At 45.6% G+C, this 14,004-nt stretch overlaps 1 protein-coding gene across 1 annotated transcript in view; it reads left to right on the forward strand.

Moving 5' to 3' along the window:
- DTHD1 (death domain containing 1) overlaps positions 1-14,004 on the forward strand; it is a 146,673-nt gene that overhangs the window by 78,458 nt on the left and 54,211 nt on the right. The window contains exon 6 of the mRNA XM_068271847.1: positions 6,040-6,198. Coding sequence (XP_068127948.1) covers positions 6,040-6,198 — 159 coding nt within the window. The remainder of the gene's footprint in view (positions 1-6,039; positions 6,199-14,004) is intronic.

Below are 14,004 nucleotides of genomic sequence, written 5' to 3' on the forward strand. Positions count from 1 at the left end.
GAAGAGTTTTACTTACTTCGTTCTGAGTGTGGGAAATATAAAAAAAAAACGACGTGGGGTCCCCCCTCCCAGACCTCTTTAACCCCTTGTCCCCCATGCAGGCTGGGATAGCCAGAATGCGGAGCACCGGCCGCGTGGGGCTCCGCACCCTGACTATACCAGCCCGCATGGTCCATGGATTGGGGGGTCTCGGAAGGGGAGGGGCAGCCAAGCTTTCCCCTCCCCCTCCGAGCCCTTGTCCAATCCAAGGACAAGGGGCTCTTCTCCACCTCCGATGGGCGGTGGAGGTGGAGGTCGCGATTTCCTGGGGGGGAGGTTCATGGTGGAATCTGGGAGTCCCCTTTAAAAAGGGGTCCCCCAGATGCCCACCCCCCCTCCCAGGAGAAATGAGTATAGAGGTACTTGTACCCCATACCCATTTCCTTTAAGAGTTAAAGTAAATAAACACACAGACACTTAGAAAAAGTATTTTAATTGAACAAAAAACATAACCACGAAAAAAAGTCCTTTAATATTCTTAATTAACCATTAATACTTACCTGTCCCTTTAAATAAATGATCCCTCGCAATATCCTCGGAAATGTTCTATCAGTTACAATGTAACAAAGTTATTACAATGTAACAACTTTGTTACATTGTAACTACGCCGCACCCGACGCCACTCGCCGCTCAGCCGCCGCATACGCGTCCGTGCAGGACGCTAAGTCCCCGCAGCTCCCGCTGTCCACCCCGCCCACATCTGTCACCCACATGTCACCCACATGTGGGTGACATGTGGGTGACATGTGGGAGAGGCGGGGAGGGCAGCGGAGCCGGCGGGGACTTAGCTTCCTGCACGGACCCGACAGAGCTCTGAGCTATATAGCTCAGAGCTCTCTAAAGCATCTTTGTATTTGGGCTCCAAGGAGCCCCATTGGTCCTTAGCAGACCAATGGGGTTCCTTCAAATCAGAAGGAACCCCATTGGTCTGCTAAGGACCAATGGGGCTCCTTGGAGCCCAAATACAAAGATGCTTTCGAGAGCTCTTAACTATAGCTCAGAGCTCTGTCGGGTCCTGCAGCGCAGACGCGGCGGCGGCGGCGGCGGTGAGTGACGTCGGGTGCGGCGTAGTTACAATGTAACAAAGTTGTTACATTGTAATAACTTTGTTACATTGTAACTGATAGAACATTTCCGAGGATATTGCGTGGGAACTGGCTTTTAAAGGGACAGGTAAGTATTAATGGTTAATTAAGAAAATTAAAGGACTTTTTTCGTGGTTATGTTTTTTGTTCAATTAAAATACTTTTTCTATGTGTTTGTGTGTTTATTTACTTTTAACTCTTAAAGGAAATGGGTATGGGGTACAAGTACCTCTATACTCATTTCTCCTGGGAGGGGGGGTGGGCATCTGGGGGACCCCTTTTTAAAGGGGACTCCCAGATTCCACCATGAACCTCCCCCCCAGGAAATCGCGGCCTCCACCTCCACCGCCCATCGGAGGTGGAGAAGAGCCCCTTGTCCTTGGATTGGACAAGGGCTCGGAGGGGGAGGGGAAAGCTTGGCTGCCCCTCCCCTTCCGAGACCCCCCAATCCATGGACCATGCGGGCTGGTATAGTCAGGGTGCGGAGCCCCACGCGGCCGGTGCTCCGCATTCTGGCTATCCCAGCCTGCATGGGGGACAAGGGGTTAAAGAGGTCTGGGAGGGGGGACCCCACGTCGTTTTTTTTTATATTTCCCACACTCAGAACGAAGTAAGTAAAACTCTTCCCACTTGGGGGAATCTATGAAAATAATACACTATTGTTACCTGTGCAAAAAAAACTGACATTTTCCGCATTTAAAAGACATTTTCGCCCTTGAAACTTAAAAATCGATTTTCTCAAAAACTATAAGGTCTTTTTGAAAAAAAAATTTTCCTCTTATTCCCACTGATCCCCTTAATATACCCTGGGAATTTGGTGTTCCTAAACTTTAAGCAGGCTTTGCTATTAACCGACCGTTAAAGTCGGCGGGTTTTTAAATGTTTACATTTTTCCTTTGAAACTTTAACATCGATTTTCTCAAAAACTATAAGGTCTTTTTGAAAAAAAAAAATTTCCTCTTATTCCTCCTGATCTCCTTAATATATTCTCCAAATTTGAGGCTCTTAGCATTTAAGGGGGCTTTGCTATTAACCCTTAAAGTCGGCGGCTTTTTTATATTATACGGAGCGTTACGGTTTAACGCGAAATTACGGTAGCGTTTAATGCGAAATTACGGCATGATACGACTGTAATGCGAAAATTACGCTTGCGCGAAATTTCGCGAAATCCTTCTTCATTACGATTATGTACTTACGGCCATAATCGTAATTACACTAATTACGCGAAATTTCGCAAAATCGTAATTAGGTCATTACGCTCATCCCAACATCACCCCTGCTACCACATTAATGTCTACTTGTTGTAGTGTAAAAGATAGTATAACTGGTTCAGTCCATGCTAGATTCGGTACTGCAAAGTCTAGGCACATGTACAGAGCCTTATAATTTGCTGACTGGCTTTACCCTGCAGATCAGTTTAATGGAAGATGCTGCTTGGTGAGTAAGCTTTGCCTTTTCTGGTGTTTTCATTTAATTTGGGTAGTAGTGGTGGTGGGGAGTTTCCCTGTTGGTGATTGTACTGGGTGGCTGCCCAATTTGTCCCCCTTGGTGTAGCTTGTGGTTGGTGGTCCCTGGCTTTGGCCAGGGCTCTGCTTGTTTGGTTATCTCTGAAGATTATAGCATCAACTAACCCCAGTGCTGACCCTTATTTAGGGCCCTTTCACACGAGCAGTTGATAAGCAGTGAACAGCCTGTCAAACTCTCACAACTGCTTGTTGCTGCCTGGTAACTGCTCACTGCTGCCTGGTAACTGCTCACTTCTGCTTAGTAACTGCTTGGTGAGCACACAGTTCAACTACCTGTGTGAAAGCACCCTAGCTGTACTTAATCCCAGATGAGTCCTTATGAATGCAATGAGTACAGTGCCTGTCAAAAGTTTGGAATAGTGATGAGCACAAATCGTAATGCAAAATTTCGGGTAAAATCTTAATTAATTTTGTTTGTAAACATAGGGCTTGATTCACTAACCGGTGCTAAGTGTTAGCACCGGAGTGAAAAGCAACTTAGTGCCCCAAAAGTAGCTTTGTGCGCACTAAAAACTGCGCAAAGCTATGTCGCGCATAGCAGCGTGCACAGTGCGCACAGCACGATGCGCCGGTAATAGTGCACGGTGTGACAATAATGTCGTACCCACTGCCCTGTAAACGTCACATCCGGTGTGCCGAAAACAGCGCATCAGGTGCCCCCGAAGCGGCACATTGATGAGCCGCTTCAGGGGGCACCCGATGCGCTGTTTTTGGTGCACCGGGTGCGACCGCACACTATTACCTGCACACCGCGCTGCACGCGCTGTACACGATGCGTCCGCGATGTTTGGGCGCCAGCCACCTAACTCCGTGGTTTGCGCCCACTAGGTAATAAGGCTCACTAACCGGTTTAGTGCCGGTTAATGAATGAAGCTCATAATAAGGAAATGCAATTTTGCGTAATGCTTGCATACTTTCGTGCAGACTTTAGCAGTTAATAGCAAAACTATGTATGTTAAAGAGAATCTGTAACTAAAAACAATCTACTGGGGGTACTCACCTCAGTAGGGGTAAGCCTCTGGATCCGATTGAGGCTTCCCTCATCCTCGCTGTGCCCCTCCAAACAGCGGGATGTAAATATTTACCTTCCCGGCTCCAGCGCAGGCAAAGTAGTGGTTCTCCACTCGGAAATAGGCAGAAATAGCCGATCTCTGTCGGTCCGCTCTACTGTGCAGGCGCAAGCAGCGCCAGCTCTAGGGTGGGGCAAGAGGGGGCATCGCCCCCTTAAATAATTGCTCTTCCACCTCAAACAAGTGGGGTGGCAGCGGAGAGAGAAGAGGGAGCGATGGGCACAGCGGTGGGGAAGGGAGGACGTCTCCACCCCTTCCCTCACCTTGGAGCGACCCCTCTCTCTTGCTCCCCCCTCCAGATATCAGCGGTTGGCAGCGGCGGCAGGACACTTCCTCTCTTCCCAGCGTGGGAGAACGAGAGATCTGTGCGCTGCTACTCTGGTCTAGACTAGACCAGAGTAGTGGCACACAGATCTCTATCCTGTGCTGGGAAGAGAGGAAGTGTTCTACCACTGCTGCCAGCCACCCGCCACTCTTATCTGGAGGGGGGAGCGACAGAGGGGGAGCCCCAAGGTGAAGGAAGGGGAGGGAGACATCCCCCCTTCCCCACCACTGTGCCCATCTATACACCTGGCTATACTGGGAGTCGGGACATGGTAAGTCCTGACCACATATAATGGGGACACCTATACACCTGGCTATACTGGGGACACCTATAGACCTGGCTACATAGACTGGGGACATCTATACCCCTGGCTACATATACTGGGGACATATACACCTGGCTACATATACTGGGGACAACTATACATGCATTTACTGTGGGAACGCTGTCTATCATTAAGTGAATTTACTGGTGAAAGGTTGTCTGTCATTATGTGCATTTACTGGGGAAACGCTGTCTGTCATTATTTGCATTTACTTCATATTTTTTTATGTAACTACATTAGCAGGTGTAACTACATTACAGTTAGCCCCGCCCACATGATATCATGACCACACCCTTTTTTGCCCCGTCCATGATGCCCCCTTCCCATTTTTTACTGCCCCCTCATATGTGCCTGTTTAGAACCGGCTCTGGGTGTAAGTCTCCTGACCTGACAGAGATCGGCTATTTCTGCCTATTTCCAAGGGGAGATCCACAACAGCACCCCGCTGGAACCAGAAAAGGTAAAAATTCCACAGCCTGACAAATTGTCAGCTGTGCATTCTATGGGCTGCAGCGAGACCGCCGTGGGACACAGGAGGACGGGGAAAGCCTCGATAGGATCCAGAGGCTTCCCCCCTACTGATGTGAGTACCCCCCAGGGGAACTTTTTAAGTTACAGAGTCTCTTTAAGTGGAAGAGTGGAAGCAAGGCAAGAAATAATCCTATACTTTAAAATCCCTGTGTCGCTGCGTCCGTCCACCCATCAGTGCTTTTTAGCACTGCGCATGTGCAGGGACAAGACACAGAGACACTGTCGAGAGCCGGAGGAGGAGGGGGCCAGGAGGGGCGGGTGCGCGGCGGACATGGCGCATTAGGAACAGACCTAGCCCGCTTTTAAACTGGCTTAGATCACTCGTTTTTCATAAAGACCTTGTAGTTTTTGAGAAAATTGGTTTTTCAAAATGCAATGGAAAAATGTTTTTTAAACCCTCATTTTTCTGAGTTAAAAAAACTATTTTTCCTTAAACAATGCAAATTGCCTGGCTGCCCTGCTGAGCCTCTGCCTCTAATAATTTTAGTCATCGACCCTGAACAAGCATGCAGATCGGTTATTTCTGAATTCTGACTGAAGTCTGACTGGGTTTACTGCATGCTTGTTTCAGGTGAGTGATTCAGACATTACTGATGCATGAAAGATGATCAAGACAGCCACGCAACTGGGATTGTTTACAAGGAAACAAATATCCCTCCGCATCCCTCTCACTTCAGATGTCCTTTAAACTCACATGTCAGTTCTGAGTTGGCTGATAATTTATATACGGCACTAATACTCATAATTCCATTTGCTAGAATGCTACATATTATCTGATAACTGATTAATGAGTACATTTTCAGGAAGTTAAATCAATCAACGAAATAGGATTGCCATTGCCGAACCTCATTCAGATGTATTTCCTACATTATTCATCATTATATGAATTGAGGCTTCTTGTTTTTGCATTACCACCTGCTTCACTATTACTCACTCCATGTTTTCTCATTTTACGAGTGGAATGTGCATATTAAACACCTGCTCAGAGGATTTTGCCTCCATAAAGATTATTATTAACTTTTCAACTTCAAAATCACCTTAAATATCAGGATTTTAATATAAACTCCAGATGGAGAGCCTTGTTTGTTTGTAAATGACTTGGTTATATCCACACATTTCCTGTTTTTCTTTATTACAGAGCAGTAAGTGCCTCGGTGAGGAAGCACGGGGATAATCCGAGTGAATTACTGAAATTGCTGGCATTAAAAGAAGATCAGTGGATTGTCTTGGATGACATTGTGGTGAAGAATGTGCAGAATGGAATTGTCTCGTTTGAACTCTGTGAACAAATACACAGGTAGAATTCTAGGCATGCTTGTTAACTGATGTTTGCGCTGTTACAGGTGTCGCCTTACAGTACATCTAACTGTTCACTGGCTGCTGGTATTCCCAGTGATAACACATTACTGCTGGGGGACTGTGTACATCTGCCATGTGGCTTCCTGATCTAATGTCAGATAGCTATATGTCTCTCTCAGAGCAGGATCATCCACCAGGCAACCTAGGCAGGTGCCTGGGGCCTAGTGGGTGTCAAGAGGCCCATATGCCACCTTTGACCTCTCTCCACTTCAGCTTACCAAAAGCACCACAAGGGGGTCCCAAATCTACTACCTTGCCTGGAGTTACATCTTAAAGGATACATCCAAGGTAAAATCAAAATCCACTTACATGGTGCTTCCTCCAGCCCCTGGCAGCCATCCTGTGCCCTCGCTGCAGCTCCTCTCACTGCCGGTGTCCTCTGCTGAAGGAGCTGACCTCGTCAGGTCGGCTTCCGGGTTATCTTCATGTGCGCTCCACGGCGCTGGTCACGTGGTGTAGTCAACGTCATCAGATCTCTACATCGCAGCCACTCGACGGCTTCATGTGCGCCGTGGAGCGCACATGAAGCTGTCCCAGAAGCCGACCTGGCGAGGTCGGCTTCTTCAGCGGAGGACACCGGCAGTGAGAGGAGCTGCGGAGAGGGCACAGGATGGCTGCCAGGTGCTGGAGGAAGCCCCAGGTAAGTGAATTTTGATTTTTATTTTACCTTGGACCTCTCCTTTAATCCATATCTGGTCTCACTAAGGAACTGATTCACTAATTCTGTAGCACGAATGGCATAAGGCATGCAATATTAGCAACATGTGCATTGTATGTATATCACACACGTTTTGCTATGTGCACAATGGGTGCTAGATCACTTGCATATATTATTACAATTGAATTGTGATATCTGCCACATTAGTTTTACCGGTGTTCGGTGAATTAACCCTTACGTTGCTTACTTCCTCCTTTATAGGGAACCTGAGGTGAGAGGGGTATGGAGCCTGCCATGTTTATTTCCTGTTAAACAATACTAGTTGCCTGGCAGTCCTCTTGATCTTGTGTCTCAAATACTTCTAGCCATAGACCCTGAACAAGCATTCAGCAGATCAGGTACTCTGACTCAGCTGACTCAGGTTTTACTGGATTAGCCATATGCTTGTTCCAGGGTTTTGATTCAGACACTACTTATGCCAGAAGATCAACATGGATGCCAGGTAACTGGCATTGTTAATAAGGAAAAAAATATGATAGCCTCCATATTGACCTCACCTCGGGTTCCATTTAAATTATGAGTGCGTGTTTGTTTCTAGTGTGTGTGTGTGTGTGTGTGTGTGTGTGTGTGTGTGTGTGTGTGTGTGTGTGTGTGTGTGTGTGTGTGTGTGTGTGTGTTTGTTTCTAGTGTGTGTGTGTGTGTGTGTGTGTGTGTGTGTGTGTGTGTGTGTGTGTGTGTGTGTGTGTGTGTGTGTGTGTGTGTGTGTTTGTTTATAGTGCGTGTGCGTGTGTTTGTTTCTAGCGTGCGTGTGTGTGTGTTTGTTTCTTGTGTGTGTGTGTGTGTGTGTGCATGAGTGTGTGTGTGTGTGTGTGAGAGTGTGTGTGAGAGTGTGTGTGAGAGTGTGTGTGAGAGTGTGTGTGTGAGTGTGTGTGTGAGTGTGAGTGTGAGTGTGAGTGTGAGTGTGTGTGAGAGTGTGTGTGAGAGTGTGAGTGTGAGTGTGTGTGAGAGTGTGTGTGAGAGTGTGTGTGAGAGTGTGTGTGAGAGTGTGTGTGAGAGTGAGAGTGAGAGTGTGTGAGTGTGAGTGTGAGTGTGAGTGTGAGTGTGAGTGTGAGTGTGTGTGTGTGTGTGTGTGTGTGTGTGTGTGTGTGTGTGTGTGTGTGTGTGTGTGTGTGTGTGTGTGTGTGTGTGTGTGTGTGTGTGTGTGTGTGTGTAAAGGAGGGGGAAGGGGGTTATACTATATGAAAATATTTGGGCACCTGCAAATTTGCCCTTGTATATCTGAGAGTGCACTTACAAACCTATTGATATTTTTGAACTTCTAAAGATATGAGCTGCCACTATTCTATAAAGTGACTTTTAAGTCAGCTTTATGATGATGTCCTATCTATTATTTTTACACTCCTCTGTGATAAAGAATGCTAAACGTATTTCCCTGTCCTTAGCATAGAATGAGATTTAATCAATGTGATCTATGGCCTAAAGCTGTTTCCAGAGGGGAGGTAAAAAACTTTCACGGCTTTGTTTCAATGTCATCTATGGCCTAAAGCTGTTTCCGGGGGAGGGAAAAAAATATTGCTGCTTTGTTTTGTTTGCACAGCAATGAGTTAAAGGATACCCAAAGTGACATATGACATAATCAGATAGACATGGGCATGTACAGTGTCTAGCACATGAATAACTATGCTGTGTTAAATATCAGGTAAGTGACTGACTCAGTCCTGACAGGAAGTGACCACAGTGTGACCCTCACTGAAATTTCAACTATAAAACCCTTTCCTAGCAGAAAATGGCTTTTGAGAGCAAGAAAGAGATAAAAAGGGGGATTTCTTATCAGTGAGGGTCACACCGTAGTCACTTCCTGTCTGAGTCAGGACTGAGTCAGCCACTTACATACCTGATATTTAGCTCTTTCATGCAGAGAAAGAAAAAAAGGAAAACAGCGTAGCCATTTGTGTGCTAGGCACTGTACATACCCATGTCTATCTCATCATGTCACGTGTCACTTCCGGTATCCTTTAAAGAACAAGCGACACCAATGCTAACCTAGAAATAAAAAACACATATATAAGTAGATAAATACTACTTCTACTTACATAACAGATGTATTGTGTTATCCATGTAATGATTCCTGTGAATTTTATAAAGGAAAAGCAGAAAATCCTATTCTAGGCAGTGGCCATCTTGACAAGCTAATGCTGACATCATATCCTCCCTGACTCTTGTTTTCCCCCCTCCCTTCTCTTGCTCATTGTGTATTCATTAGCTGCCCTCCTCCCAGAGTCTTCAGACACTCCCACTGAGGTGTATACTAACACTTTCTATTTACACATCCAATCACTGAGTCACCTCGGCTTTGCTGGTAAACACAAGTAATCAGAGGGTGTTTCTGATAAGCAGCCAGGCAGGGAAATAAATGGAAGAGGAGGAATATGTTATAGATAAAAAGAACTCCCAGCATTCAACTCTTTGGCACTGTTTGGCACTAGGGCCAGTGCTCCTAAAGTATGTGATAACTACAAACCATAACAGCAGAAAAAGTTTTGCAAGTTTTGAATGCAGGATTAGCATCTTTATCACTTAATACACACAGACCAGTTGCTGTTGAAATTTGATTTTTATGGTGACAATACCGCTTTAAGTGCAAGACAATCTGATAATTTGACCTGCAAACTGGTAATGTTATCAGTGAGCTTCAAGGAAGTGTAAATATTTCTTCATGTTAGGCCTTCAAGTAAGACCAGACTTTTTATGTTTTATATTTGTTTTGACTGTGTTTAATTTTTTAGAGCAAAAATTTATGTTTTTTGAAATTCACGCCACTTTAACCACTTCACCCCAAAGCGGTTTTTACCCTAATGGACAAGAGTGATTTTCACCTTTCAGTGCTCATCCCTTTTTTTTGCCAATAGCTTAATCACTTCTTATCACAATGAAATGATTTATATCTTGTTTTTTTCACCACCAATTAGGCTTTTTGGGGTTGAGATTTGTTTTCAGTAATTACTTTATTTTCTATGCATTTTAAAGGGAAAAACAAGGAAAAAATGAAAACATACACTATTTTTCCAATTTCATCCCCTATAGTTTTAATATAAACACTGCTACTGTAAATACAACCCACACATTTTATCTGCCTATTTGTCCTGGTTATTACAACATTTTAATGATGTCCTTAGTACAAAGTATGGTGACAATATATTATTTGGAAATAAAGGTGTATTTTTTCTATGGTGTTTTTTTTCACGGGAGCGTGCATGTGCACGTGAGGGAGCGCGCACGTGCATGCGCACAGTGGCAGCAGCGCTGTTTGTTTATAAAAGCGTCCTGGAGCCATTAAGAGGCTCTAGCAGGACATTTTTATATGTCTGGTTGTTAAGTGGTCAAACTGAAAAATGAAATAGGACAAATGGCAAATTACTTTTTAATTTTGGTGCCAGAATAGCCCACAATGCAAATACCAGCTATGAAGATGCCAGGATGGTAGTTTTGGAATGGGCTGCCCACTTTTTGGCTATATAACTCCAGTCTTCATAGGTAGCTCTGTTTCTCCAGACAGGGGACAGACTGTGGGCTCAATTTAAAGTGTGAGGGCGGCACCTTCTCTCATGTGGTGTTGTGTCAACCTGAACTCAGTACGAGTTTGGCTCTTACCACTGTAGAAGTATGCCTGAGGACAGATCTGACAATCTAGTCTAGGGCTCCAGGCATCAGTAACAGTAGCAGGTCATTTTGGCGCTCACTCGGCACCTGCAGTGCACCGGATTTGAGCACTGCAAAAAATCACTGTAATTTTGGTGCAGGCAATAACCGGACCCTGAATTACATACACAATGGAATAATTTAGGTAATCAGTAGGGGAATATATTTTTTATATTCCCTGAGATGACCTAGCGCAGGGAGAGCTGTCTTCCAGCTTCTGCCTGTGCCTAAATGAAACGCAGCCGGAACATACGTACTCTCCCCCTACCTGAACCCGTCAGCCGCCGTGGAAGCTGGTGTTGAGTAGAAATTTGCGTAATTTTGCGTTTCCGTAATTACAGATGCAAATTTTGCCACTGCGACACAAATTTGTAATTTCCATACAAACCGTAATTCGGAATTGTGTAATCATAATTTCCATCCTGTAATTTTGCATTTTGACGCGTTTGCGTTTAATGCAAAATTTCATAATTTTGTGCTCTCTATAGAAACAAAGTTATATTAACCTCCTTGCCGGTTATCCCGAGCTCAGCTCGGGGTAACCTGCGCAGGAGGATTTCTCAGGCCCCGCTGGGTCGATTTGCATAATTTTTTTTGTTATATGCAGCTAGCACTTTGCTAGCTGCTTGTAACATTCGATCGCCGCCGCTCATCGCCGATCCGCCGATCCGCCGATATCCGCCACGCCGCACTGCCCCCCCCTCCAGACCCCTTGCGCAGCCTGGCCAATCAGTGCCAGGCAGCGCTGAGGGGTGGATCGGGATTCCCTCTGATGCCCCGACGTCCATGACATCATCCCGCCCCGTCACCATGGCGACCGGGGAAGCCCAGCAGGAAATCCTGTTCTGAACGGGATTTCCTGCTTACTTCGATCGCCGGAAGCGATCGGAGTGGCTGCAGAGCTGCCGCTGCTCAGCGGCTATCATGTAGCGAGCCCTGGGCTTGCTACATGATTTTAAAAAAATAAATAAAAAAAAAAGTACTGCGCTGCCCCCTTGCCGCCAGAATTGGAACGGCAAGGGGGTTAAATGAACGTAATTTCATTTTTAATAGTAATTATGCAAACTTAAGTAATTACTAAACTCAGGAAAGTCACTTATTGATTGCAATTACTGATAATGCAAAGGTCCCTGCACGTGCTGTCACTTTAAATGTATCAGGCAACTCTACCTGCAGCCATTTCTAAGACAGGTACTCTTTGTCAAGGTGCACTTAGCAGTCATGCATGCTGAGACACTTGGTTTGGGGCCTTGCAATATCTGATAATGCAAAGGTCCCTGCACATGCTGTCACTTTAAATGTATTAGGAGGCTCTGGACTGGAACACTATTTTAAGAATGGACGAATTTCCATGTTAAACGTAAAATTCTGATTTGTTTCCATTATGGAAATGATCATGATTACAAAAAACAATTGTAATTACAAAATTCGGTGTATATGCGAAATTTCACATAATTTCAAGAAATTACAAATTTCAGATTACGGACACAATTGTAATTTCACGGATTACGCAAAATTTTGCGTAATCATAATTAGGTCATCACTAGAGGAAGCAGATGAAAACAATGGCTGCAAGTGGGTTAGTGTTAGCCATATACAGGAGGGAGGCAGTGGCATAGCTAATTAGCTGTGGCCCCGATGCAAGTTTTTCAATGGGGTCCCCCAAGCACTCTATGCATAACAATTGACACTGCGCACCAAAACCTGCCAATGGCAACTACAGTGTCAGAGGTGCAAGAAGGGGATGGGGAACAGTTTGTTAATGATTACCACTATTCAAAGTATCTATAGAAGTGATTATTATGAGTGCAGGACCAATAGAAAGCTAATACTGAATTTGAAGCAGGGCCCCTTGGAGCCCCTCTGGCCCAAGGGCCCCGATGCGGTTGCAACCTCTGCACCCCCTATTGCTACGCCCCTGGAGGAAGGTTAGTGTTAGATGTAGGTGGAGGGAAGTTAGTGTTAGGCATAGATAAGGGTGGGTTAGTGTGAGAATGTCTGTCATCCTTGTTACGTTTGTCTGTCATCTTTCTATCATTATGTATATTTATTGTCCAGTGCTGCGAAATATGTTGGCCAGGAGCATAACAATAGACCCTGCAAGGGATGCAGTCACAGGGGGCCCAGAAGCTGCAGGGGGCCCTGTGTGGGGGGAAAAGTTTTTTTTCCCTGTCCTGAAAGACTGACCACTAAGGGCAAGGAGAGAAAAAACTTTCTGCTCTCTGCACAATTGTTCTAATGACTGCATCTGCTCACCCACTGATTAAAATCGTACAAAGATTTGTAGACAGTCCCAATTCATTGTGCAGCAGACTCTTGTGTAGAGATGGCCCGAACGGTTTGCTGCCGAACGGTTCCAGGCAAACCTTTGTGGTTCGCGATCGCGGAGAACCGCTAACTTTTCCGGAAGTTTGATTCACCTCCATAGTGCATCATTAGGGTCAACTTTGACCCTCTACATCACAATCAGCAGGCACAGTGTAGCCAATCAGGCTACACTCCCTCCTGGAGCCCCCCCCCCCCCCTTATAAAATGCAGGCAGCATCAGCCTTTTCACTCACTTGTGTGCCTGCAGTAATTAGAGAAGGGAGAGTTGCTGCAGACTCCCATAGGGAAAGCTTAGTTAGGCTCTTGTAGGCTTGTTAGCTTGCTCCTTGCTGATTCTTATTGCTAAAAAAGCACCCCTCAACAAATCTTTTGAGAGCTAATCTTGTTCTTGTGATCTATTTGTTTTTGTATGTGTGTGGCCCACTTGCATTATATACAGCCCTGTCAGTCAGTAGCAGCTGGCCTTTGGCACCTTAATTCCTACTGTGCCACTGCCAGGCCCAGCACATTCAGTGACTACCTGTGTGTGTGACAGGCAGCGGCACATTTGTAATCCCAACCACTGTACCTGTTCACTGTTTTGTCCACCTACCTACCTACTTACGTGAGCGCACGCATTGTTAATACCACCAGTCATTGCACCTGTTCAGGGTACTTGCCTGTGTGTGTGTGTGTGTGTGTGTGTGTGTGTGTGTGTGTGTGTGAGACAGGTGCACATTTGAAATACTCAGCAGCAAGGCAAATACCTACCTACCTGTTGTTCAGTGCACTCACCTACCTACGTGAGCGCATGCAGTGTGCTATTTAATACCACCAGTCACTGTACCTGTTTACGGTACGTGTGTGTGACAGGTGCACATTTGTAATACCCATCACTGCATGTACCTACCTGTTGTTCAGTGCACCCACCTACCTACGTAAGTGCACGCAGTGTGATATACCACTCCGTGCATACCTGTTAACTGCACCTGTGTGACTGCACATTGTATTAGTCAAGTCAGTGCATACCTTTCACTTCATTCCCCCCGAAATGGACAAAACAGGTAGAGGCAGAGGCAG

This window comes from Hyperolius riggenbachi, chromosome 1, assembly GCF_040937935.1.
Source record: "Hyperolius riggenbachi isolate aHypRig1 chromosome 1, aHypRig1.pri, whole genome shotgun sequence".
Taxonomy (NCBI): Eukaryota; Metazoa; Chordata; class Amphibia; order Anura; family Hyperoliidae; genus Hyperolius; species Hyperolius riggenbachi.